At 42.0% G+C, this 23,383-nt stretch overlaps 2 protein-coding genes across 15 annotated transcripts in view; both read left to right on the top strand.

Annotated features, from left to right (window-relative positions):
• LOC124036166 (phosphatidylinositol 4-phosphate 5-kinase-like protein 1) overlaps nucleotides 1–4,413 on the top strand; it is a 21,217-nt gene extending 16,804 nt beyond the window's left edge. The window contains exons 1-10 of one of the 9 annotated variants that reach the window (XM_046350380.1): nucleotides 1–513; nucleotides 1,292–1,519; nucleotides 1,735–1,785; nucleotides 1,915–2,068; nucleotides 2,182–2,306; nucleotides 2,827–2,861; nucleotides 2,946–2,998; nucleotides 3,074–3,186; nucleotides 3,324–3,486; nucleotides 3,691–4,413. The exon at nucleotides 1–513 is cut by the window's left edge and continues 1,410 nt beyond it. In XM_046350380.1, the coding sequence (XP_046206336.1) occupies nucleotides 2,228–2,306; nucleotides 2,827–2,861; nucleotides 2,946–2,998; nucleotides 3,074–3,186; nucleotides 3,324–3,486; nucleotides 3,691–4,129 (882 nt within the window). In that variant the 5' untranslated portion in view covers nucleotides 1–513; nucleotides 1,292–1,519; nucleotides 1,735–1,785; nucleotides 1,915–2,068; nucleotides 2,182–2,227 and the 3' untranslated portion in view covers nucleotides 4,130–4,413. Of the gene's footprint in view, nucleotides 514–1,291; nucleotides 1,520–1,734; nucleotides 1,786–1,914; nucleotides 2,069–2,181; nucleotides 2,307–2,826; nucleotides 3,187–3,323; nucleotides 3,487–3,690 lie in introns of all 9 variants that reach the window. The other 8 variants (XM_046350379.1, XM_046350376.1, XM_046350381.1 and 5 more) reach the window with 8 other exon arrangements.
• A 5-nt stretch (nucleotides 4,414–4,418) lies between these two features.
• On the top strand, nucleotides 4,419–21,723 carry sh3glb2a (SH3-domain GRB2-like endophilin B2a). Of its 6 annotated transcripts, XM_046350369.1 has the most exons (14): nucleotides 4,419–4,635; nucleotides 5,565–5,706; nucleotides 5,916–5,927; nucleotides 6,484–6,612; nucleotides 10,323–10,456; nucleotides 10,582–10,674; nucleotides 10,797–10,808; nucleotides 13,834–13,896; nucleotides 15,174–15,197; nucleotides 19,063–19,152; nucleotides 19,339–19,439; nucleotides 19,598–19,612; nucleotides 19,750–19,972; nucleotides 20,149–21,723. In XM_046350369.1, the coding sequence occupies exons 1-14, from the start codon at nucleotides 4,573–4,575 to the stop codon at nucleotides 20,254–20,256; spliced, it is 1,209 nt and encodes a 402-aa protein (XP_046206325.1). In that variant the 5' UTR covers nucleotides 4,419–4,572; the 3' UTR covers nucleotides 20,257–21,723. The 6 variants fall into 6 exon arrangements, with proteins under 6 accessions (XP_046206325.1, XP_046206326.1, XP_046206327.1 ...); XM_046350370.1 differs by lacking the exon at nucleotides 5,916–5,927; XM_046350371.1 differs by lacking the exon at nucleotides 10,797–10,808.
• The last annotated feature ends 1,660 nt before the right edge of the window (nucleotides 21,724–23,383 follow it).

The raw sequence follows: 23,383 nt of genomic DNA, 5'->3' as shown, positions 1-23,383 counted from the left end.
CTACTTAACTGCAGTGGCAGATTCAAAAACCACAAGTAATTACGACACACGTTTTACGCCTGCAGGGGTGTAATCATTAGTGCACACCTGAGTAAACAGTTGCCAATACAAAACGTTTTCCATAGAAAACAAGAGTTTCTATTGGGCAAATGTAGGTAGGTCACTACCAATGATGTGCGTCATTGGTCAGTTCCGTTCGCTTTTGTTGGCTGTTTGGTTTCCAGTTAGTAAATACAGCCCAGGTGTAACACACCCTGAATATATTGCCCAACCCTCTTACCATGGTATGCGGCACTTGGCCTACTCTTGGCTGAAAAAGGAGGCCGACCGCTGTCATGAAAATGTGTTTGTTTTTATCTTTACGGTCCAAAATGCTACCCACATGCATATGAAAATGGTAAAAGCATAGGCTTAAAATATATCTCCAATGATTTTCACTGAATTCAGATACTTCCCTTGTACAGCAAGGCATCAAAGCATAAAGGACAACACGAGGAAAGTAGGCTGGTAAAGGTAAGAACGACGTGGTTGTCAGCTTTCATGACAGTTACAACAAATATTCAATGTCTTGAGTAGCTTCTCACATTCGATCAATTAATGTAATTATGTTGGTCATCTGTTATTTTAATGTTATGTTGTCTCAGACATGATATCTCATTCCCATTTCTTTAAAAAAAAATTAAGCGGAAATCTGCAGTTGCTACATCCATTTTTGGACTTGACTGTCACAACTCTATCAGAACCCAAAATATAAGCTTGTTTTACAAAGTAAATCTAAACAAATACTGTATAGCCTAAACATGATTAAAACTATAATTTAGAAACCATGGAAGGTCAATCCTTGCATCTATAGCTCTGTCTATGAATTTGAGTGGTTACATTTCTCCAACCCCACCCGTCAGCTTCTTATGGAAACAGTGGCAGGTGTGTTCCTTATTTATTGTTTTAACTGCACATTTTTAGCTATACAATGTAGATCCAGAGGTGTCTGTCTGTCTGTCTGTCTGTCTGTCTGTCTGTCTGTCTGTCTGTCTGGCTGGCTGGTCTGTCTGTCTGTCTGTCTGTCTGTCTGTCTGTCTGTCTGTCTGTCTGTCTGTCTGTCTGTCTGTCTGTCTGTCTGTCTGTCTGTCTGTCTGTCTGTCTGTCTGTCTGTCTGTCTGTCTGTCTGTCTGTCTGTCTGTCTGTCTGTCTGTCTGTCTGTCTGTCTGTCTGTCTGTCTGTCTGTCTGTCTGTCTGTCTGTCTGTGAGCCTCTGGTGACTGTGAGTTGTTTGTGGTGTGTGTGATTGTCAGATGGATAAGAGGAGCGGTCTGCGCCTGTGTCACTTTGGGACAGCCAGGCGAAGGCGATGGTGGGGTCTGAGGAGAAGATGGATTTACATTTACATCACATTTACATTTACATGGAGGATGCTAGGGGTGTTTAAGACCAACCAGGAACATGACTTGTACAGCCTCACCTGTCTTATGAAAGAGGGCCTGCATGCTGTCCTACAGACCAGCAACAACACAACAGTACCTGTGAGCAAACCTATAGACTGCACAACAATATACACACTATTTCAACTGTCACATAGAATACAGTTTTATACCATTGGAACTTATGACATTGACCCACCTCTGAGAAAATGACTGTACATACAGTACTTGCATTGTACATAGCTTTCCCTTAGTTACTTATATGACAAGAAACCTTTCATTGTGGTTATATAATGAGTTGATCTTGTTTCAATCAGGGTCAACTTTCTGCTGAACATTACAAATCGGCGGAGACCCAAGTCCACAAGGTGCTATTTAATCACTATTCAAACAAAGATGTTAAACCAATCCCAACAGCATACTGCCTATTTGAGTAAATGTTTTTTGGGACACGTTTCCGTTTCGAACCCATGGTCCTCTGTTGCCTCCCCCTGCAGGACTTGGAGATGCAGACTTTTGCAGGGCCTGTGTTTGCCGGCCTGCGCGGTCCCTGGATATAACAGAGGAGGAGTACCAGAGGTCCCTCTCTTCAGACGGCTGCTATCTACAGTTCATCAGCAACTCCAAGAGCAAGGCTGAATTCTTCCTCACGTGAGTCCTCCTGGAGGACATCATAAACCTAATACATGTACACACAACACATCTAATCTATGTCAACTCTACATAGTAGCACATGTAGTAAATGTAATCCCCCCCCCCCTTAGGAATGACAAGAGGTTCTTCCTAAAGACACAGAATACGCGGGAGGTTATGTTTTTCCTATCCAACCTGAAGGCATATATGGATCATTTGGAGAAATACCCCCATTCCCTGGTGGTCAGGTTCCTGGGTGAGAGAGAAGTCTAACAGCTTAAGATCAAAATATCAAATGACAGGGCCTCCCGAGTGGTGCAGCTAGAGGCGTCACTACAGACCCAGGTTCAATCTTGGGCTGTATCACAACCCGGCCGTGATCTTTAGTCCCATAGGGTGGCGCACAATTGGCACAGCGTCGTCTGGGTTAGGGGAGGGTGGGGGTGGGGGGATTTATTTGGCTCATCGCGCTCTAGCAACTCCTCTTGGCGGGCCGGGTGCCTTCAGGCGGACCTCAGTCATCAGTTGAACAGTGTTTCCTCCGACACATTGGTGCGGCTGGCTTCCGGGTTAAGCAGGTGGGTGTTAAGAAGCGAGGTTTGGCTGTGTTGTTTCGGAGGACGCATGACTCAATTGCCTCTTGAGTCCGTTGGGGAGTTGCAGCGATGAGACAAGATCAAAATTGGGGAGAAAAAGGGGTTAAAAAAATACTAAATATCACGAGAGATTGACTGCCACCTTTGTCAGATGTTTATATTCTTATTTTCTTATTCCAGGGCTCTATAGCATTCAAATTCCAAATAAAACAAAGGTAATTTTAATGAAACACAAAATTTCACAAACACATTCGTTTTTTATTACTCTAAGTAACTTTTCTCTCATTCTTCCTCAGAAGTATTTCATTGTGATGCAGAATGTGTTTTACCCGGACGAGAGGATTAATACCAGGTAAACATTGTTTGTATTGTAGTTATGAAAGATGATTTTTTTTTAAATGTTGTCAATTTTGGCTTTGCCTCTTAGATATGACATCAAGGGATGTGAGGTGGGTAGGTGGACTGACCCTGCATCTACGGGAAACCCAGTTACTAAGATTCTGAAGGATAACAACTTTGAAGGAAAGCACATCATTCTGGGTAAGAGTCTGGTATGTCCTATATTTCAGTACCTGGGGGGTGGATAAAATATTGTGTTCTTTCCTTGTCCATTATCAATTGAAAGATAAAACCCCATATGTTCCCCTAAGAAGTCAACATTTATCATGTGTTGACAGATAAGCAGCGCTCCTGGCTTGTGGATCAGGTTGAAATAGACTCGGCCTTCCTCCGTAGCCTCAATGTGCTTGACTACAGTATCCTGCTGGCCCATCAACCCTTGCACCAAGATGAGCTGGACAGGAATCACTCCTTTAGTAACCTGACTATGCGCACTGTAAAGTAAGTGTTCAGTGGAGAACAATAATCTACTGTATGACAAAGTATGAAAAAAAGGTAACACACTAGTTTTCTTTTGTGGACCTTCCAGACATGCAGCTAATGTGAAGTAATACAGTGAGAAGATAATTGCAAATCAGGTATTTTAGTCTTTAGCTGATTGTTATCTCTTTGTTATTCCGTTCTTGAATGGTCTTTCCTCTGCAGATCAATGGACCAAGACAGTCCCGCAGAGGAAGATCCCCCCACTATTCCGTTGTTGGAGGGGTACTCTGCTCAACTGGCATCAGATACAATAGACAGTGGGTCAGACCACATCCAGAACACAGGGGAACACTCTGGCCATGGAATCCTCCTCCAGGAGATAAACCTACACTCTGTAAACTGTACAGAAGCAGAACTCCTGGAGTTCCAAGCTCATCACCGTAGGCTGCTGCCTAATTTTAAAAACTCTGTGCATGTAATAGACGGACCAAAGCTGCGCTACTTTGTGGGTATTGTAGACTTTTTCACTGTGTACGGTGTGAAGAAAAGGCAGGAGAACCTGTGGAAGAGTCTGCGCTTCCCTGGCAGAGCCTTCTCCACTGTCAGCCCAGCTACCTACTCCCAGAGGTTCTGCCAGTGGGTGAAGGACCACACCAAGTAAAACAGGGACACTGAAGCCCATTGAAAGACACAGAAGAGACTGTCAAGTGAATATCAAACTTGTTTTGTGAACAGCATGAACAGTAGGTGGCACCAAATAGCTTCTGTTGCAGTGGTAGCCTGTTTTTTTAAAAAATATATATATCTATAGAGGAATTTTACATTAGTGACATTGTCCCCCAAACAATTATGTGGCAGGTTTCTCAAAAATCATGTATGAATGTGTATAAAATGTATTGGAATAAGTCGTGACTAGAGAATTTAATAATAAAACCTGTCACTGCATAAGAAACCGCAAACTCTATAAAATGGGTAGACGATCACTGATTGAATAATGATTCCAGGATGATGTGTAGATACCAGAGACGGTGACAGATACCGCTGACTGAATATCGTCTCCCTGGACATAGCTAGATGTGTGTTTAGCCAGATACTTCCAACATAATGGATTTCAACGTGAAGAAATTAGCTTCGGATGCTGGAGTGTTTTTCACACGAGCTGTACAGGTAGGGTCATTTATGTCGTGTCTCCTATAAATTGATTAACGTTAAATGCTAGCTGGCTAATGTTCGCGAAATAGCTAGTAACGTCTGGCTTAAATAAAAACTAGAAACTGCATGAGTTGGCATCATTGCCAAATCCTTTAGTTTACGTTACTGATATAATACCCTCTATATCCTACACAAAACATTGGTTCAGCTGACGTTATCCTCCCTTCATAGTAGCCATCGTACGGCACTGCTAGCTTTTTTCCTGGCTTGTAACATAGATATATTGAAGGAAGGTTTCTATGCCGTCTGTGATAGCCACTGCTAGCTTGATGCTATAGCTGACGTTCGCTAGTTGTTTTCGCAGAGGTCTTTCTTTGCTTTTCAGGTACGGTGTAGCTGTGGGGTCGGAGGTGACCTTTCGTGCCCCCTTTGCCCAACCATTACAAAGCCAGATACATTTTTCATTATTGTGACAGTGTAACAGGTCATGAAAATGACAGTGGGACTGATTTCCCAATGTCTACAGTAACGTTGCAAGGAAGCAATGGATGTCTGTTCAGCCCATAGAAGTTCCATTCGGTATTATTTCTCAGACTTTGTATCTAAACCCCTTGGCAGAGGATACTGGCAATGGGAAAAGACTGGTGAAACATTAATTGGACTGGGAGACTAACAGGTGTAGTGTTTCATGGTGTATGAGGGCGTGGTATTTAGTTAATGGTTTCCAGTAGCCTATGAGGAGTCGCATGGCGTGAAGAGTATCCCTACACCAGTGATAATGTTGAAGATGCAAGTGACATGTCATAGGGCAGCTCCACGGACACTATAGAAAAGTTCCATGATACACAGAAACAGTGGAAATGCATGATTGATGTTGAGTCACTGCAATAGGCCTTGTTCACAGAGAAGTGAAAGTGATTATTTCATTGTGTATTTTGCCAAAGTTCACAGGGGAAAAGTTCGGACAGGTAGAGAAGACTGAGCTGGATGCCCATTTTGAGAATCTGCTCAGCCGTGCCGATTCCACTAAAAACTGGACAGAGAAAATCTTCAGGCAGACAGAGGTTCTGCTGCAGCCCAACCCAAGTAAGGCCCGGCATACACACTGAACTGATCAGGAGAGAGGCCTCCCAACTCCCAACCCTACTTATAATGCAGACACACACACAGGATAGAAGGACCAGAAACACATTAAATGAAAACCAATGAGTTTATTTTCTGTGAAACATGGCGGTAGCATGGTGATAGAGAGCATTGTGCTCTAACCTGTGACTCTCTGATTCTCCATGCTACAGTTGACCACACTGGTGAGTATCCCTCCCTCCCATAGTGCCCTGTTGTGGAATCTTTTCATCCTACTGGTCTGTATTGCAGCAGACAAATGCTCTATGCATTATTGGCTGTTTTCAAGCACCAGTCTGTTCTACCGCTTGTTCTGTGGTTATGAAAACCTGTTGATTATCCTCTATTGCAAGCGGTAGCCTACTTATCAGTGAGCAGCTCAACAGCTCTGTGTGTTAAGCACACCAGATAATGACTCAGGCTTGTGGGTAACATGCAGCAATTCATTCCTCAGAAACTTTCATTTACCGTGTGTGGGATAAATATGTTAGTCTCTCTACAAAACCATTATCTGAGCGAAATAACATTTGTCTCCACGACATCTTCATTCTACACCTCATTCCCACCATGTTGAATTACAATACTCTACATTGTCATATTGGGCATTTTCTTACTTTTCTTTGGCATTCTTCTCTCCCATGAATTTCCATTCTCAGACTAGGTTTCATAGTGTCCATCTGTGACAACTCTTTTTTTCAAGTCCTCTCTTGAAGCAGGACATCCCCCTCTTTGTATTGGCAGGTGCCAGGATTGAGGAGTTCCTGTATGAGAAGCTTGACAGAACGGTTCCATCCAGACCAAATAATGGAGAACTACTGGGTCATTACATGCAGGATGCGGCTAAAGATTTTGGACCTGGAACTCCATATGGTGTGTACTCAGGCGTTGTGTATACTTATTCTTCCCAGGTGGTCTACATCTGGTTTGTTTTGAGAGGATTGGCCAGTGATCATTTCATTTTTGAGAGAAGAAACCAAGACCGTGCCTTGAGCCCCAGTCAAATCCATGAGACATTTTCTGGAAAATGCATTTTCTCACTTACCCAATACATCTTCACCCTGTGCCCTCACCCTTGTGCTATAAGAAGGGCTCAAACCATTTGTGGTATATCCCTGTGAGAAATTATCTCCATAGTTGATACAGGATATTGATTTTTAAATTACATTAGACGTTTAATGTACAGGGTTGCAGGTGTAATTACAGGGTACAGTGAACATCATGATAATTTTCCAGTAGTTTATAGTGTAGAACTCTTCCCAAAGCATTTTGTTTCTACTGAGGTGAGTGAGCAGTGAGATTGGTGCCGATAGCTGTTGTTAGTGAATTGGTCTCCTCCCGCCCCTGCCCTCCAGGCTGTCTCATGTCTGTCAGTCCAATAAATAGGCCTCTCTCCTTCACTGGCAGTCCTGAGGATCAATAGTTTGCGCTCGCTCTCTCTCTCTCCTATGTGAAATGTTGTTGAGAGCTTCAGGCTTGGCTCATATACGCAGAATGTTCATGCAGAAATTAGTTTATTAGGCTGCCTGTCTGGTGCTTTTCTCCTTCAGTTGAAATGGAGCTCAGTAACAGAGATCTGAGTGCTGGGCCATGTACAGCTTAATGAACAGCTCTGCAGTACTCCTGCTTAGCAATGATTTGTTTTATACGTTAAGCAGATGCCAATAAGTCCCTTTGTTGTTTTTTTCCAAGAATAAAAATGCACACATACAGTAACCTATACTAAGCAAGAACAGGCATGTTTTAGTGATTTAAATACTTTGATTTCTAATGAATTAATTTGTACACCATGTCACAAAGCAGACAGCTGTGTGGAGCAGTGGAAAACCCTTATTGGCATACAGATCGATCAGTCATCAATCCCATTATTTCCTCTCCTGCAATAGTAACTAGATAGACACTCAGCTGCTCTAATCAGGTCATTAGTGGTCTGTTTCTCAGTTGTAGGTTTTAGTGATGCAACTTTCTGTGTGTGGGTGTAGAAACTCTGTTTTAGTAGTGTCTCCTCACAGCAATGACATGTCGAAAAACAACATGATTTCTTCAGTATACCAATGCGGTCTGTCCATGCCTTCCAACAAGTAACCCACACAGATATGCATACTTCAAATTCCGCAAGTTGTAGGCCTGTTTGATGGTATAATCCTTGCTGTGTGGTGTTATCCATCAGGTATTCCTGTACTCCTTTGGTTTGTTTTAAATCTGGAGAAACCCCTACATTCAAAGGGGAAATTTGAGTTTCTGCCATGTCAAGAATGTTACTATTCTAGAGGTTCCCCTCTGTTTCCGTTCCTCTTTCTTCGCAGGTATAAAGTAGTTGGGCACTTAAAAAAAAGATGCAAAAATGAAACTTAAGAACGGAAAGCATAGAAATATTGCACATAGACAGATCTACCGCTTCTTAGACTTGCTTTCAATGAGAGTGACAGACTAATAACTCACATGTCTATGTGAATTTGGTTGGATCACCCAAAAAGTTACATACAGCAGCTTTAATGTTTGAGATCCTAAACCGGTTGTGTTGCACTACCAAGTCCTATTGGTCTCGACTTTTGTCTGTCTGTGTTCTTATGATAAGCATTAAGTCATTCCTAAGTAATAAGTTAGACTCTTATACCTACAATGGGTTCCAAAATTACTGTCACTCCTGACTGGCAATGCACAAACAATACTTAAACTTATAAACAATCTCATTATAGAGAGCAACTCAAAATACCAACATGTGAGAAATACTGTACTTTATTCATGTTTCAATGGAACCCAACAATCATTTATTGATTTCATTAAAAATCAATGTCCCTAAAAATCAAGGTTTCACAATTAATGGCACCCTTAAAGATTATTGAAAATAACAACTAAAATTAAACCAGGAATTAAATTCCACTTATTTATGTTTATCTATGTCTTAAGGAACTATATATTGAGCCATTGCATCACTTCCTGTTTCACTAGGGTATAAAAATGAGGTAACACGCATGCAATATCCCATTGTCATCCAACACCATTGAGAAAAGAAAATAACTGGCAGTTCAAAAGATACAGATGGTCGTCGACCTTCATAAATCTGGTAATGGCTACAAGAAGATCCACAAACTATTGAATATACCACTGAGCACTGTCAGGGCTAATGTTAAAACATTCAAAAGATATGGAACAGTTGAAAACCTCACGGGTTGAGGATGCATTTGCATTTTCTCTCAGGATGGTGAGAGAAGCATCAAAATCTCCAAGAATCACTGTGAAAACTGCAGGCCTTAGTGGTGTCTTGGGGTCACCAGGTTTCAAAAAGCACCATCAGACGCCACAACCACAGGTTCTTTAAAAGGGTTGCCAGAATAAAGCCCTTTCTGACCCCAAGACACGCAAGCGCTTGGAGTTTGCCAAACGTCATTTACATTATGACTGGGTGAAGGTGTTCTGGTCAGATGAGAGCAAAATTAAACGTTTTGGTCAGATACAGCATCTGCACATTTGGTGTTGAAACAGAGATGCATACAAGGAGGGGCACCTCATACCCACGGTGAAATATGGTGACGTTTTGGGGCTGTTTTAATTCCAGAGGTCCAGGGGCATTGGTTAAGATTGATGGCATAATGAATTCTACCAAGTATCAGGCAATTTTGGCTGACAATCTGGTTGCCTCTGCTAGAGGGCTGGGACTTGGCCGTTGGTGGACTTTTCAACAAGACAATGACCAAAACATACTTGAAGATCCACACAGAAATGATTCTGTGACAAAATCTATTTTCTGCCCTGGCCATCTGTCGCCAGACCTCAATCCAATCAAAAACCTGTGGGCTGAGTGGAAGAGGGCAGTTGATAAGCGCAAACCCAAGAATGTGAATGCTCTAGAAAGGATTTTTAGATTAACTAACTTCAAATTAATGACTCGGGACGTCGGGTTTGATACGAAAGCTTCTTTTAGTAAGAATACTTGTTTACGTTACATTTAACAACAATTGTTTTGGTACAGAGCAATGCAGGTAAGATGCTGTCGGAAAGTCAGCTACAATCACTAGCACCTGCACATAATTGGGCGCATTCCTCTCGCAAGGCATTCTGGGACTTGCAGTCAAAAAGTGTAATTCAACACAACTCAATACAATTACATATGCAAATAAATCTAAAGAAATATCTTTACAGATACAGCTCAAAGAATAAACTTAAACATTAACTCTTAACACATTAAAGTTACACCAAGGATCTGCATAGAGGAATGGTCCAACATCCCTCCAAATGGGTTCCTTGTCAAACATTACAGGAAAAGACTCCATGCTGTTATCCTTGCCAGAGGTGGTTGTACTAAATGAAGAGTGCCAATAATTATGAAACCTTGATTTTGGGGAAATGTATTTTGTTTTTAAATAATTGCATCATTTTGGTCGGTTGATTTGAAACGTGAGAAATACTGTACTTTATTCATATCTTGTTATTTTGAGTTTCTCTATAATTATATTGTTTCTTTTTTAAAGTAGTGTTTGTGCATTGCCAGTCAGGGGTGCCAGTAATTTTGGAGCCCACTGTATATTTCACATATTGTGTGTGGGTTCATCATATTCTCGTGTGTGTGTGTGTTTCTGTAGGTAGCACCCTGATCAAGGTAGGTGACTGTGAGAGGAGACTAGGTGGTGCACAGAGAGAGTTCCTACAGACCTCCGCTATCAGCTTCCTTGCCCCACTCAGGAACTTTCTGGAAGGAGACTGGAGGACCATCTCAGTGAGTCTGGCTTTCTGGCCTCAGAGGGACATCATGAGATTGCATGCAGACCCGTGTATAGACCAGGATTTATGTGTGGGGTCATGCCGTACAGAGAGGTGCTGATCTTCTCCTCTCTGCCTCAGAAAGAGAGGCGTCTCCTGGAGAACCGCAGACTGGACCTGGACTCCAGTAAAGCACGACTGAAGAAAGCCAAACTAGCCGAGTCCAAGGCCGCGGTGAGTCTACCCTCCACCACCTCTCCCTGTGCACCTTCAGCTGCATCATGTAACCAGGCTCCAGTTCAGAGCGAACTGCTACTGCTAACTAACATCTGTCTCTGTTCTAATTATCTTCACAGTGTGAGGGAGAAGTGAGTATTAGTGTAAAATATTGTCCACTTTTAGTTATTTTATTTTCCCTTTTTCTTTCTGACATGCTCATTGCCACCATGAAATCCAGTTAAGTGCATGTTTGTCTTCAGAGAGAGAGAGGGACTAGAGTTCTCTTGAAAGTGAGTGAAATGAACTTGTGGCATGGTAAGGCCTTGTAAGAATTTTAAGCTTGTAAGTCAGCATTTAACGGTAAGGTCTGTTGTATTTGGCACATGTGACAAATGAACTTTGATTTGATTTGCACTGGAGCAAACCCGTATATGACCCTAGAGTCAACAGAACTGAGTAGTACACAAGTATTTGGAAAATGGTGAAACAAACATGTATTTCAAATTAGACTAATTTGAGTCCGTGACAAAACTGCATCCAATTACCAAATGTATCCCCTCATAAAATCACAAAGGCCTATTTGATAGCAGTAGTGAGAGGAGAGGCCGTGTCCCATGTGAGTGCAGATGACTGGAGTTGAGAGTCCTGATTGCTAACCTGCTTGCCCTATTATACCATGACCAAGGTCTAGCTTCACTTCATATTCCCTGCTCCCATTCTGTCAGAGCATTTCAAATGTTTAGATTTTTGGCTGAGTTTTTCCTTCAGGGCAAAGATCTGATTTGATAAGCCATTGTATTAGCCATTTGATTAGATTTTCTTCTGTAATAACATGAGTAAATAAACTGATGTACGGAGAAAATATGTTCTTTCAGTTGTAGACTAATATCAAATCAGATATTTGAAACCTGTATGCATGGTGATTGCCACATGAAGGCATGCTAATTTTGAAATGTATGTATTAGTTTAGCCAACCTACACTATATATATACAAAAGTATGTGGACACGCCTTCAAATTAGTAGATTTGGCTAGATCAGCTACACCCGTTGCCTACACGTATATAAAATCGAGCACACAGCCATGCCATCTCCATAGAACATTGGCAGTAGAATGGCCTTACTGAAGAGCTCAGTGACATATAACATGACACCATTATAGGATGCCACCTTAACAAGTCAGTTCGTCAAATTTCTGCCCTGCTAGAGCTGCCCCGGTCAACTAGTAAGTCCTGTTATTGTGAAGTGAAAATGTCTAGGAGCATCAACGGCTGAGCCGCAAAGTGGTCGGCCACACAAGCTCACAGAATGGGACCACTGAGTGCCGAAGCGCATAGCATGTAAAAATCGCCTCTCCTTAGTTGCAACAATCACTACCAAGTTCCAAACTGCCTCTGGAGCAACGTCGGCACAATAACTGTTCGTTGGGAGCTTCATGAAATGGGTTTCCGTGGCCGAGCAGCTGCACACAAGCCTAAGATCACCATGCACACAAGCCTAAGATCACCATGCACACAAGCCTAAGATCACCATGCACACAAGCCTAAGATCACCATGCACACAAGCCTAAGATCACCATGCACACAAGCCTAAGATCACCATGCACACAAGCCTAAGATCACCATGCACACAAGCCTAAGATCACCATGCACACAAGCCTAAGATCACCATGCACACAAGCCTAAGATCACCATGCACAATGCCAAGTGTCTGCTGGAGTGGTGTAAAGCTCACTGCCATTGGACTTTGGAGCAGTGGAAACCACGCTTCACCATCTGGCAGCCCGATGGCCAAATCTGTGTTTGGCGGATGCCAGGAGAACGCTACCTGCCCAAATGCTAGTACCAACTGTAAAGTTTGGTCGAGGGGGAATAATGGTCTGGGGCTGATTTTCATTGTTCGGGCTAGGCCCCTTAGTTCCAGTGAAAGGAAATCTTAACACTGCAGAATACAATGACATTCTAGATGATTCTGTGCTTCCAACTTTGTGGCAACAGTTTGGTTTAGGCCCTTTGTTTCAGCATAACACTGCCTCTGTGCACAAAGCAAGGTCCCTACAGAAATGGTTTGTCGATCAGTGTGGAAGAACTTGACTGGCCTGCACAGAGTCCTGACCTCAAGCCCATCAAATACCTTTGGGATGAATTAGGACGCCGACTGCGAGCTAGGCCTAATCGCCCAACCTCACTAATGCTCTTGGGCTGCGGGGACTTGCTTCCTTTCAGCCAATGTTCCAACATCTAGTGGAAAGCCTTCCCAGACGAGTGGAGGCTGTTATGGCAGCAAAGGGGGGACCAACTCCATATTAATGCCCATGATTTTGGAATGAGATGTTCGACTACCAGGTGTCCACATACTTTGGTCATGTAGTGTATTTCCTAAAGTACAGCACTTTTAATTACTTTGGGATTTGGCCAGTCCAATGTAATGATTTATGAACTAATTTGAGAGTTATTATATTAGATCAGTGTGTCCCAAACTCAGTCCTGGGGACCCCAAGTGGTGCAAGTTGAGTTTTTTTCCCCTAGCACTGCACAACTGTTTCCAATAATCAATTCATCTTTGATTATTAGAATTAGCTGAATTAGCAAAACGATTTCGGGAAACACTTTATTCGATATATTGTCCTCAGAATAATAAATTATTTTCCACGTGCTCATACATTTACATAAAATATACATTAAAGATCAAACCAACAACTCATCACCCAGTATATAACATTCCAGTTACTCCATTATATTATAGCTTAGCCTCTGACCGGAAGACGGGAACTATTGTCTAAGTATACTTTGCAGGCTACACATAGTATGAGCTAGAATGGCGTAATGGTTGACGGTCTGCTTCCTTTTTATGGGCTATGACACATGTCAGGCTGTGTACACAGAATGATCTCACATCCTGCTGTGTTTATATACACATGCTGTATAGTCATTAACCTTCTAGTCTAACGCGGCTTGGGAATCACCAGGAGATATGCAGGTGTAGAAAGATATTTGGACCGGTCTCAGAATTGTCTCTGTATATCAGCAAGTAAAGAACAAAGGGTTTTAGTTTTTGCTGTGTGTGCTTTCCTGTCACATGACTTTATTATACTTTTTTATTTTTGTTTTTGATTTAGTTTCTTTGGTTTGGTGCACACCATACTGTATGTGTAAACTGCTCTGCCATGTCTGTAGGCTGTGCCTGATTTTCAGGAGACCAGACCCAGGAATTATGTCCTCTCTGCCAGTGCATCTGCAGTAAGTAGCTTAAACAGTCAGTCCACGCTACACTAACACTACATGTAGCCTACTCTCGCTGACATCAGAGTGCTCATAACCTCGAGCAGCCTCTCCATACACAGTGTCCACATGCGTCATGTTGCAGGCAGTTAGAGACTACAGCCAAGTGTTGAGTGCCCCGCTCCACCTAGAGGTCCTACAGCAGTGTTTCCCAATCCTGGTCCTGCTGTTGCCTCGCGAGCCACCCTGATCTCACGAGCCATTCATGTAAGCTTGTCAGATATTGTCTACACAGATGTAGATATTTGTGTAGCGAACCATTTATGTAAGCTGACTGAGATCAGGGTGGCTGGCGAGGCTTGTCCTGGGGGGTCCAAAGGGGTGCACGCTGTTTTGCCCTAACACACTTGATTCAGCTGATCAACTCATCATCAAGATGGATTATTTGAGTCCGGTGTGTTAGTGCTAGGGCAAAGAACAATATGCACTGTCCCAGAGAGACTATTAAGAATTAACTTCATAGCCATTGAATATTGCTGTGCATTATAGGGAAATAATGCCTGCTCTAGAATGTTCTTCCAGCCAATCAGAATTGAGTATTCAACAATTCCATGGTATAATCCCAGTTAAATAAATAAAACGTTGTGGCCCCACCAACAACACAAATGGACTATACAGCTACAACATGACGTGAATATCGACTTGGAGTATAAGACACTAATGTTAATCATGTTTCTTTGTGTTGTCACCCATGACAACCAGGGTTGTATACAAGACACAATAGGAGACATATTTTTTTTATTCTAGACAATTATGTGCTTCGACATCTGTAGCAACAGTTTATTTATTTAACAAGTCAGTTCAGAACAAATTCTTATTTACAATGATGGCCTATCGGGGAACAGTGGGTTAACTGCCTTATTCAAGGGCAGAATGACAGATTTATACCTTGACAGGGTTTCGATCCAGCAACCTTTCGGTTACTGGCCCAACACTCTAACCACTTTATCACCAGATTGCTTTCGGCATAAAGTCTATTATCTATGTGACACTTTTCGGACACACCCACAAAAGTAGTGTAAAGATCTTCATAGGTGTTTCACTTCAAATGATCCAGATCAAATTTACTCTTGAGTACAGTACCAGAATCTGGCAAATCTGCTGTCTTGAATGCACCCCTGAGTTGAAAACGTATGTTTCTTAACTTCTCAATCTAAGAATGTGTGTGTCTCCCCTGTGACGTCATCAGAATGTGTGTCTCTCTCCCCCTCTCTTGTTGTCCTGCGGCTTTTCAGCTCTGGAGTGAGGAAGTGGACAAAGTGAGTACGACATGTTTGGATACCGTCCTCACATACTGTCTAAGTAAATTATATCTTTACTCTTTATCTTTTGTTTCTAGATTGTCTCTTTCCGCACACACTGGTGGACACAAACAAAACAGCTGATAAAGGACATGTAGCTATTACCGCCACACCAGCGTTCACGATTCATGAATGCAGTCAAATTCTATGTGACTGTTTTAGTCATGGTAACTAGGCTTCTCCAAGCTCTGCTGCTGCTGGTCATTAGTAGCCTACCAACCTTCTAACTGCCTGGTACTCCACACTCTATTGTCCCCCTAATCACTCTGATATCAATACAAATGTGATCGAAAATCTAATGAGAGCTCGTGTTGCACAACATTTCTATAGGCTATGCAATTACGTGAGAAAACAGAGTGATGGCCTCTATTAAAAAGAAGATGTTCCCATCAGCTTTCTATAGGCTAGGCCTACTATGTTTATTTCTCAACTTGCCTAATATTAAGCACATGACTTATCTTTTCAAAAGGAGTATAGCCTACCTGGGTTGCATGAACATGAACCTTAGGAAAAGTAACCTCCAATCGCTATTTAAATGCATAGTTATATGTATTTTTTCTCGCTGCCCCTTTTTCGGGACAGGTGCATGATAATGGTCCATTCTAATTCAAAGCAAATTTCACACACACAATATTTGATATATAGTACCAGTCAAAAGTTTGGACACACCTAATCTATTAGTTAAGGGTTTTTCTTTATTTTTTAATTCTTGTAATTACAAATAATATTTGTGAAGACATCAAAACAATGAAATAACACAGATGGAATCATGTAGTAACCAGAAAAGGGTTAAACAAATCAAAATATATTTTATATATTCTTCAAAGTAGCCACCATTTGCCTTGATAACCGCTTTGCACACACTTGGCATTTAAATTAATTTGTGTTCCTTGTTAAAAGTGAATTTGTAGAATTTCTTTCATTAATGGTCAGATGTGTTGTGGTATACAGAAATGGACCTATTTGGTAAAAGACCAAGTCCATATTATGGCAAGAACAGCTCAAATAAGCAGAGAGAAATGACAGTCCATCATTACTTTAGACTTGAAGGTCAGTCAACCCAGAAAATGTCAAGAACTTTGAACGTTTCTTCAAGTGCAGTCGCAAAAACCACCAAGCGCTATGATGAAACTTACTCTCATGAGGACCGCCACAGGAAACGAAGACCCAGAGTTACCTCTGCTGCAGAGGATACGTTCATTAGAGTTAACTGCACCTCAGATTGCAGCCCAATTAAATGCTTCACACAGTTCAAGTAACAAACACATCTCAACATCAACTGTTCAGAGGAGACTTCATGGTCGAATTGCTGCAAAGAAACCACGGCTAAAGGACACTAATAAGAAGAAGAGAACTTGCTTGGGCCAAAAAACACAAGCAATGGACATTAGACCGGTGGAAATCGGTCCGTTGGTCTGAGTCCAAATTTGAGATTTTTGGTTCCAACCGCCGTGTCTTTGTGAGACGCAGAGTAGGTGAACCGATGATCTAAGCATGTGTGGTTCCCACCGTGAAGCATTGTAAGTCGCTCTGGATAAGAGCGTCTGCTAAATGACTTAAATGTAAATGTAAATGTGTGATTGTGCTTGGATGGTGACACTGTCGGTAATTTTTTTTTTAATTCAAGGCACACTTAACCAGCACTGCTACCATAGCATTCTGCAGCGATACACCAACCCATTATGTTTGCGCTTAGTGGGACTATCATTTGTTTTTCAACAGGACAATGACCCAACACACCTCCAGGCTGTGTAAGGGCTATTTGACCAAGAAGGAGAGTGACTGAGTGCTGCATCAGATGACCTGGCCTCCACAATCCCCCAACCTCAACCCAATTGAGATGGTTTGGAAAAAGTTGGACCGCCGAGTGAAGGAAAAGCAGCCAACAAGCTCTCAGCAGATTGAGAGAATGTCAAGAGAGTGCAAATCTGTCATCAAGGCAAAGGGTGGCTATTTGAAGATTCTAAAATATACTGTTTTGGTTACTACATGATTCCATGTGTGTTATTTCATAGTTTTGATGTCTTCTGTTATTCTACAATGTAGAAAATAGTCAAAATAAAGGAAAACCCTTGAATGAGTAGGTGTGTCCAAACTTTTGACAGTACTGTATGTAAAGACAATATTAATAAAATAATAGTCTAATATTGTCACCCATCAGACTATCACTTATGAATTATAGGTAATCACTTGTGAATGATGCTCAGCATAAGGCAAGAAATAATAAAACATTTTGGCAATGTTTTCTAATCAGTCACACACCTCATGTAGCCTGGCCTATGTGTTTTGATAAGATTTGTATCACAACTAAAGTGGCCAAATGACTTCTTAAAGTTAAGCACATTAATCCACTTTACAAGGGGTGTAGAGCCTAACTGGCCTATATAATCAGTGTGTGAGTTTCAGGTTTGGGGAAGATCATTTTCACAATAAAAATACACCTTTTATGCATAATCACATTTGTGGTCACTTTTGACAATGGTATTTTCCCGCTCATGGAACATTTGTGCTTCAAGCCTACTGCCGTGTGCGCATTGCTGCACTTATAATGTGAAGCCTAATAGTTAATCAACATTTCAAGCTAAACGTTCTGATCTGTTACGTCAGCCACATTGCGTAAAAATGTTTATTTGATGCTAGTGGTTGTATTAATGTGGGATATATCACATCCCACAACTGTCCCAGACTATGTTTGGAATATTTATTTCTCGCACAGATAAGAATAGGTCAACTTTTGTACTATGAGGGTAGTAAATTGACGTAGGCTAGTGCTTTTGCTGTTCGTTAGACCTACTCATCTTGTTGGCTGACAAAGTACATGTGAACAGTTCTTCCAGTATCTTCAATATGATCCTTGGAATTGTATAAGGATGCGCGAGTTGCGTCCCCGATGTGTCTGTCTTCACTTGTAGCCTGTGAGAAAGACCCGATCAAGTGATGGAGAGCCATGTGAGTGAGCGGTTCATCGGCGCGCTCAGCACTTGGGGAGAAGGGCACAATGTCCGCTGGCCACAAAAGGCCTGGATTTTTATTTTAGGGTGCGTAACGGCCACACACGGGACACCACCATGAAATTCGAGGCATTATCAAGTGCTGTCAAATTATGAATGAGAGACTGATCGTGTGTACAGCCTGTCCAAAAAAAACAAAGCAGAGCTCAGGCTCTTCAAGCTAATTTTTTTCAAATCATCTTTAGTCTCATCATGCAGCCTTACAATGCATTCCAAATCAAAACATATAGCCCAACGTTTGTAGAACAACTACATTTACATTAACTCTAAGCATATAGGTGTACCTATTTCTTTGTTAACCGCTCAACACAGAATACCAGCACTCCCTCAAATCATTTGGAGAAAATATCCTTTCTATTTCAATCAACTTGGTTCAATTGTATTCTTCAAACTATAAACTAATGCCACGGAATTCTAAGCAAATCTTGTCTGCTAAATTGGTGTAGCTCACAGTCATATGACAGTCAGATCAGAACTTAACAAGGACAATGCATAGTATGGTATTTTTATCTTTTGAAATAGACTACATTTTCTTCATATCTTGCTTCTTTAGACCTTTCTTTAATAAATTGTGAAGGTGTAGGCTATATTACATGGATTTATTAGACTTTAAAATGTAGATGTTCCAAAAGTCCTGCATCTGTGGCTTGTCGGTGATGTGTGGAAACCAGGTGATGTTAAATATGTTTGTTAATTGACGTCAATTACCATGAGAACGACAGTTATTTGCTTGACAGTCACCGGCTGACCTAATTTCATGACCGCCACAGCCCTAATGACATGTTATCTCATTCTGTGTTGTTGTTCTGTAGGCAGCGCATGAACTTCGAGTGGCCCAGACAGAGTTTGACAGACAGGCAGAGGTCACACGACTCCTACTGGAGGGCATCAGCAGTACACACGTGAGTGATGAGGTCACACATATATAGAGAGGACAAACATGACCACTACACAACTGTTCTCTTTAGCATATGTACAGTTTACTGTGTATTGTGCTGTTTTAACATGGTGGTAACAGGGTATTTTCAGGAGGAACAAGTATTTCTAACGGGGTTGTCTTGTCTGTGTTTTGGATATGTTGTCTGTAGGTGAACCACCTGCGCTGCCTGCATGAGTTTGTGGAGGCACAGACAGCCTACTACAAGCAGTGTTACCTGCACATGCAAGACCTGCAGAAAGAGCTGGGCAGGTGAGGACTGGCTCTGGGTAGATGCACACATGTATATTGGGCATACTTAGCTGGGGTGTCTATGCCTGGCTTTCATTTGCTGCAATGATTTGCTCTATTCAAATGGGTGTATGCTGTTTATCAATGACCATCTCCACTGTCATCTCTTATGCTCTCAGTTCCAATGGAGATGTGTAAGTAACATTTGATGACGATTACAGTAACATTTATGTTAACCGCTTTTCTAAATCAAACATGGTGAAGTCTTATTATTCCATAGGGAATGTGCTGTGTACCTTTATGGCTGTCTTCTCTCCCTAAACCTCTGCAGGTTTCCCAACGCGTTTGCTGGTAACCCGGGTCTCTCCATGGCCTCCAGTGGCTCCTCTCCCCAGGGGAATGCCACCCTACCCCAGGACGCTGCCAGCGCTGTGGAGACAGACACACTGAAAATCGAAGAGGTACAGGCCCCCGCCACGGGCACACGCAAGGCCAAGGTCCTGTACGACTATGACGCTGCCGACACCAGTGAGCTCTCCCTACTTGCTGACGAGGTGAGCACACTCGCACACATTCCTTTCTTTGTGCACGCCAGTGATTAGTTTAGCCAGGTGTGTCCGTGCAAGGCTAGAATATGTGGACTGATTGCTGGCTCATGTACAGTTTAATTGTATTAACACTGCTGAATAACTATTAATACACTACTGTATGTTGTCTTGTCTTTTCCCAGCTAATCACAGTTTACACAGTGCCAGGCATGGACTCTGACTGGCTCGTTGGCGAGAGAGGGAACCAGAAAGGGAGAGTGCCTGTCACATACCTGGAGCTGCTCAGCTAAAGAAACTACACTCAAAGAAATACATGGACACACACACACAATTGCACTCACATGCCTTCAAACATGCAGACGTTGAAGAATTCAAACAAGCAAACACACCCACTGTACATTATGTACGCACCAGGACTGCATGAAATCATTGGTAATTATGAAGGCAAACGCGCTACGTTGAATATGGAGGAATGGTTACCATGACAACTTGGCTGAAAATTCTGAATTGTGAGATGTTTATAGATTTTAATTTCACCCTGCTTCTCACAGCAGGACAATAATCCTGCAGCTACAAGACATGTAAATGGTTATGTGGATTATAATTAAGGGACATGTTTGTAGGGGCTGATACATTTTTTCAATAGGGCAAATCAAGTCTGACATTTTTAAAGTGGAAATTACAAACTTTAGAAGCCTTTTTAAACCTTGAATACACTACAATTAGCATTTCCTGCTGCGCTGGAAAATTCTCTGCGACAACGGAGTGGCCAAATTTAAGATCGCAGATCTGTACATACTGAAATCCCCTGTATTATTCAGGCTTTTTGGTTTTATTTTAGGTGACCTTTCACAGCAGGTGTGAAGCTTCATACAGCCTGCCCACTCACTGTCACCTGTTTAAACTATATGCACCAATGCACCAATCTTTTCCATTCCATACACCCTGTGCACCTATGGTTAGTCCACATTCCTATAATGTAATTTTCCTCTACCACTACCAGGAACTGAAACATTTCATGGCCGTATGCCCTGCTTAACGTACTGGGAATGTAATCACTCTTACAGCAAATATTTGAAGCACTCCTAATTGTTTACTAGCTGCCTTACAATGATGCCAGAGAGCTGTTTCCATCTGCTATAGCTAATAGAATGTATTGTACACAATGTCCACACACTCCTGTTTGCTTGGAAGACAGACCAGATCTAACACAGAACATCCATTTTGCCATGCGAGACCATAACTTATCTTTTAAGTATCTGTGATTAGCTATACTCCCATTTGTCCCTTTTTTTAGTTTGCTCTTTTGCTCTTCTGTTTCTTAAACATGTTACTGTTCCTTCAGTTGTCTTTTGTTTCTTTTTAGTGAAACGTTTGTTTGATCTGATGTCTTTTCTGTGATCAAGTCTTAAGTGTTTTCAGACAGGACCTAGGCTGCTGCATGTGCTACTGGCAGGAGTTGGACAGACTATTCTGTCCACTGAAAAGCCTCTTTAAAATAACAATTGTAATCCAAAGTTTTAATGGCTGTATGTATATTTATTTATTTATTTTAGTAACAAAGGAAACAAGTATATGCATGCAATTCTGAATTGAGCCCAACCCTGGTTTGTACCATTGCTGCTGTGGCATGTCTTGTTTTGACCCTTTTCTGCCTTTACTGTCAATGTATTTATTGCCTGTTTACAAGTCATGCTGAATGAATGAAAATATTTAGGATGTAATAAATAAAAAAAGTATGCTTTATTTGGACACAATCCGGTCATGTGGTTGTCAGCTCAAGTTGTTCTTAGGCTAATATTCTAGTGTAGCAGTCAGTCAGATGGAAAGTAATCATTCTCTTATAAATACATTTCATTTCAAATTCAAACTTTATGTCCAACATCCTGTAACACATCACATCAAAGTTTATTGGTCAATTTGCAGGTGTCCTTGCAGGTGCAGTGAAATGCATATTTTTCTAGCTCCTACAGTGCAGCAGAATGTCTAGCAAATACACAAATAAGAAGATCTAAACAAATCAAATGTCAGAATGTGTCCAATTAACAATCAAATGTAGATTATATTAGTGAGCAGTGTCAGAATCCAGAATATAAATACGTGGTGTGTCTAGACTGTATAATTTGGAATGGTATGTACAGTAGTAGGTATATTAGGATGAGCTATGTTGAGAATACAGTATACATACACAGTAAGTAAACAATATAATATATTCCATGCAGTCATGGGTGTATAGTTAGTACAGGAGGGGGCTGAACACACACCCCTGGAGGTTCCCCGTGTTGAGGATCAGTGTGGCAGAGGTGTTCTTGCCTACCCTCATCACTGAGGGTCAGCCCATCAGGAAGTCTAGTACCCAGTTGCAGAGTGAGGAGTTCAGACCCTTAGCTTAGTGCCCTCCTAGCTCATCACTATGGTGTTGAAATCTGAGCTGTCGTCATGCCTGCTCCAAGACCTCTCCATCATGGTTGACAAATCCATGGTGTCCCCCTCCCAGAGTGCAAAGAATCTTGGCGTGACCCTGCACAACACCCTGTCGTTCTCTGCAAACATCAGAGCAGTGACTCGCTCCAGCAGGTTCATGCTCTACAACATCCCTAGAGTCCCCACTTGTACCATCAATCCTTTGCAACTTATCCAGAACGCTGCAGCCCGCCTGGTGTTCAAGCTTCTCAAGTAACCCCGATCCTCCGCACGCTCCACTGGCTTCCAGTCGAAACTCATATACATTACAACACCATGGAACATGCCTACGGAGTAGCAAGAGGAACTGCCCTTCCCTACCTTCAGGCTATGCTCAAACTCTACACCGCAACCTGAGTACTCCGTTCTGCCACCTCTGGTCTCTTGGCCCACACATCCCAGCTCTCGCTCAGCCCAGTCAAGGCTCTTCTCTGTCATGGCACCCCAATGGTGGAACCAGCTTTTGCATAAAGCTAGGACAACAGAGTCCCTGCCCATCTTCCAAAAACATCTGAATATTCCACCCCTTCCTTAATATCCTAACCATTCCCTGAATAACCTACCCCTTCCCTGAATAACCTACCCCTTCCCCGAAAATCATACCCCTTCCCTGAATAACCTACCCCTTCCCTGAATATCCTACCCATTCCCTGAATATCCCCCATACCCTTTCCCCCACCCCATACTAGCACTGAATTTGCTGATAGCAACTTTATTGAGGAAAAATATATTTATTATGACTGAGATACACTATACATACAAAAGTATGTGGACACCCCTTCAAAATAGTGGATATGGCTAATTTAGTCTCACCCGTTGTTGGCAGGTGTATAACATCGAACTCCCAGCCATGCAATCTCCATAGACAACCAGTGGCAGTAGAATGGCCTTACTGAAGAGCTCAGAGACTTTCAACGTGGCACCGCCATAGGATGCCACCTTTCCAACAAGTCA

Source organism: Oncorhynchus gorbuscha, linkage group LG05 (genome assembly GCF_021184085.1).
Source record: "Oncorhynchus gorbuscha isolate QuinsamMale2020 ecotype Even-year linkage group LG05, OgorEven_v1.0, whole genome shotgun sequence".
Classification (NCBI taxonomy): domain Eukaryota; kingdom Metazoa; phylum Chordata; class Actinopteri; order Salmoniformes; family Salmonidae; genus Oncorhynchus; species Oncorhynchus gorbuscha.
Note: the sequence above shows the minus strand (reverse complement) of the source record. Positions and strands in the feature narration are given on the sequence as shown.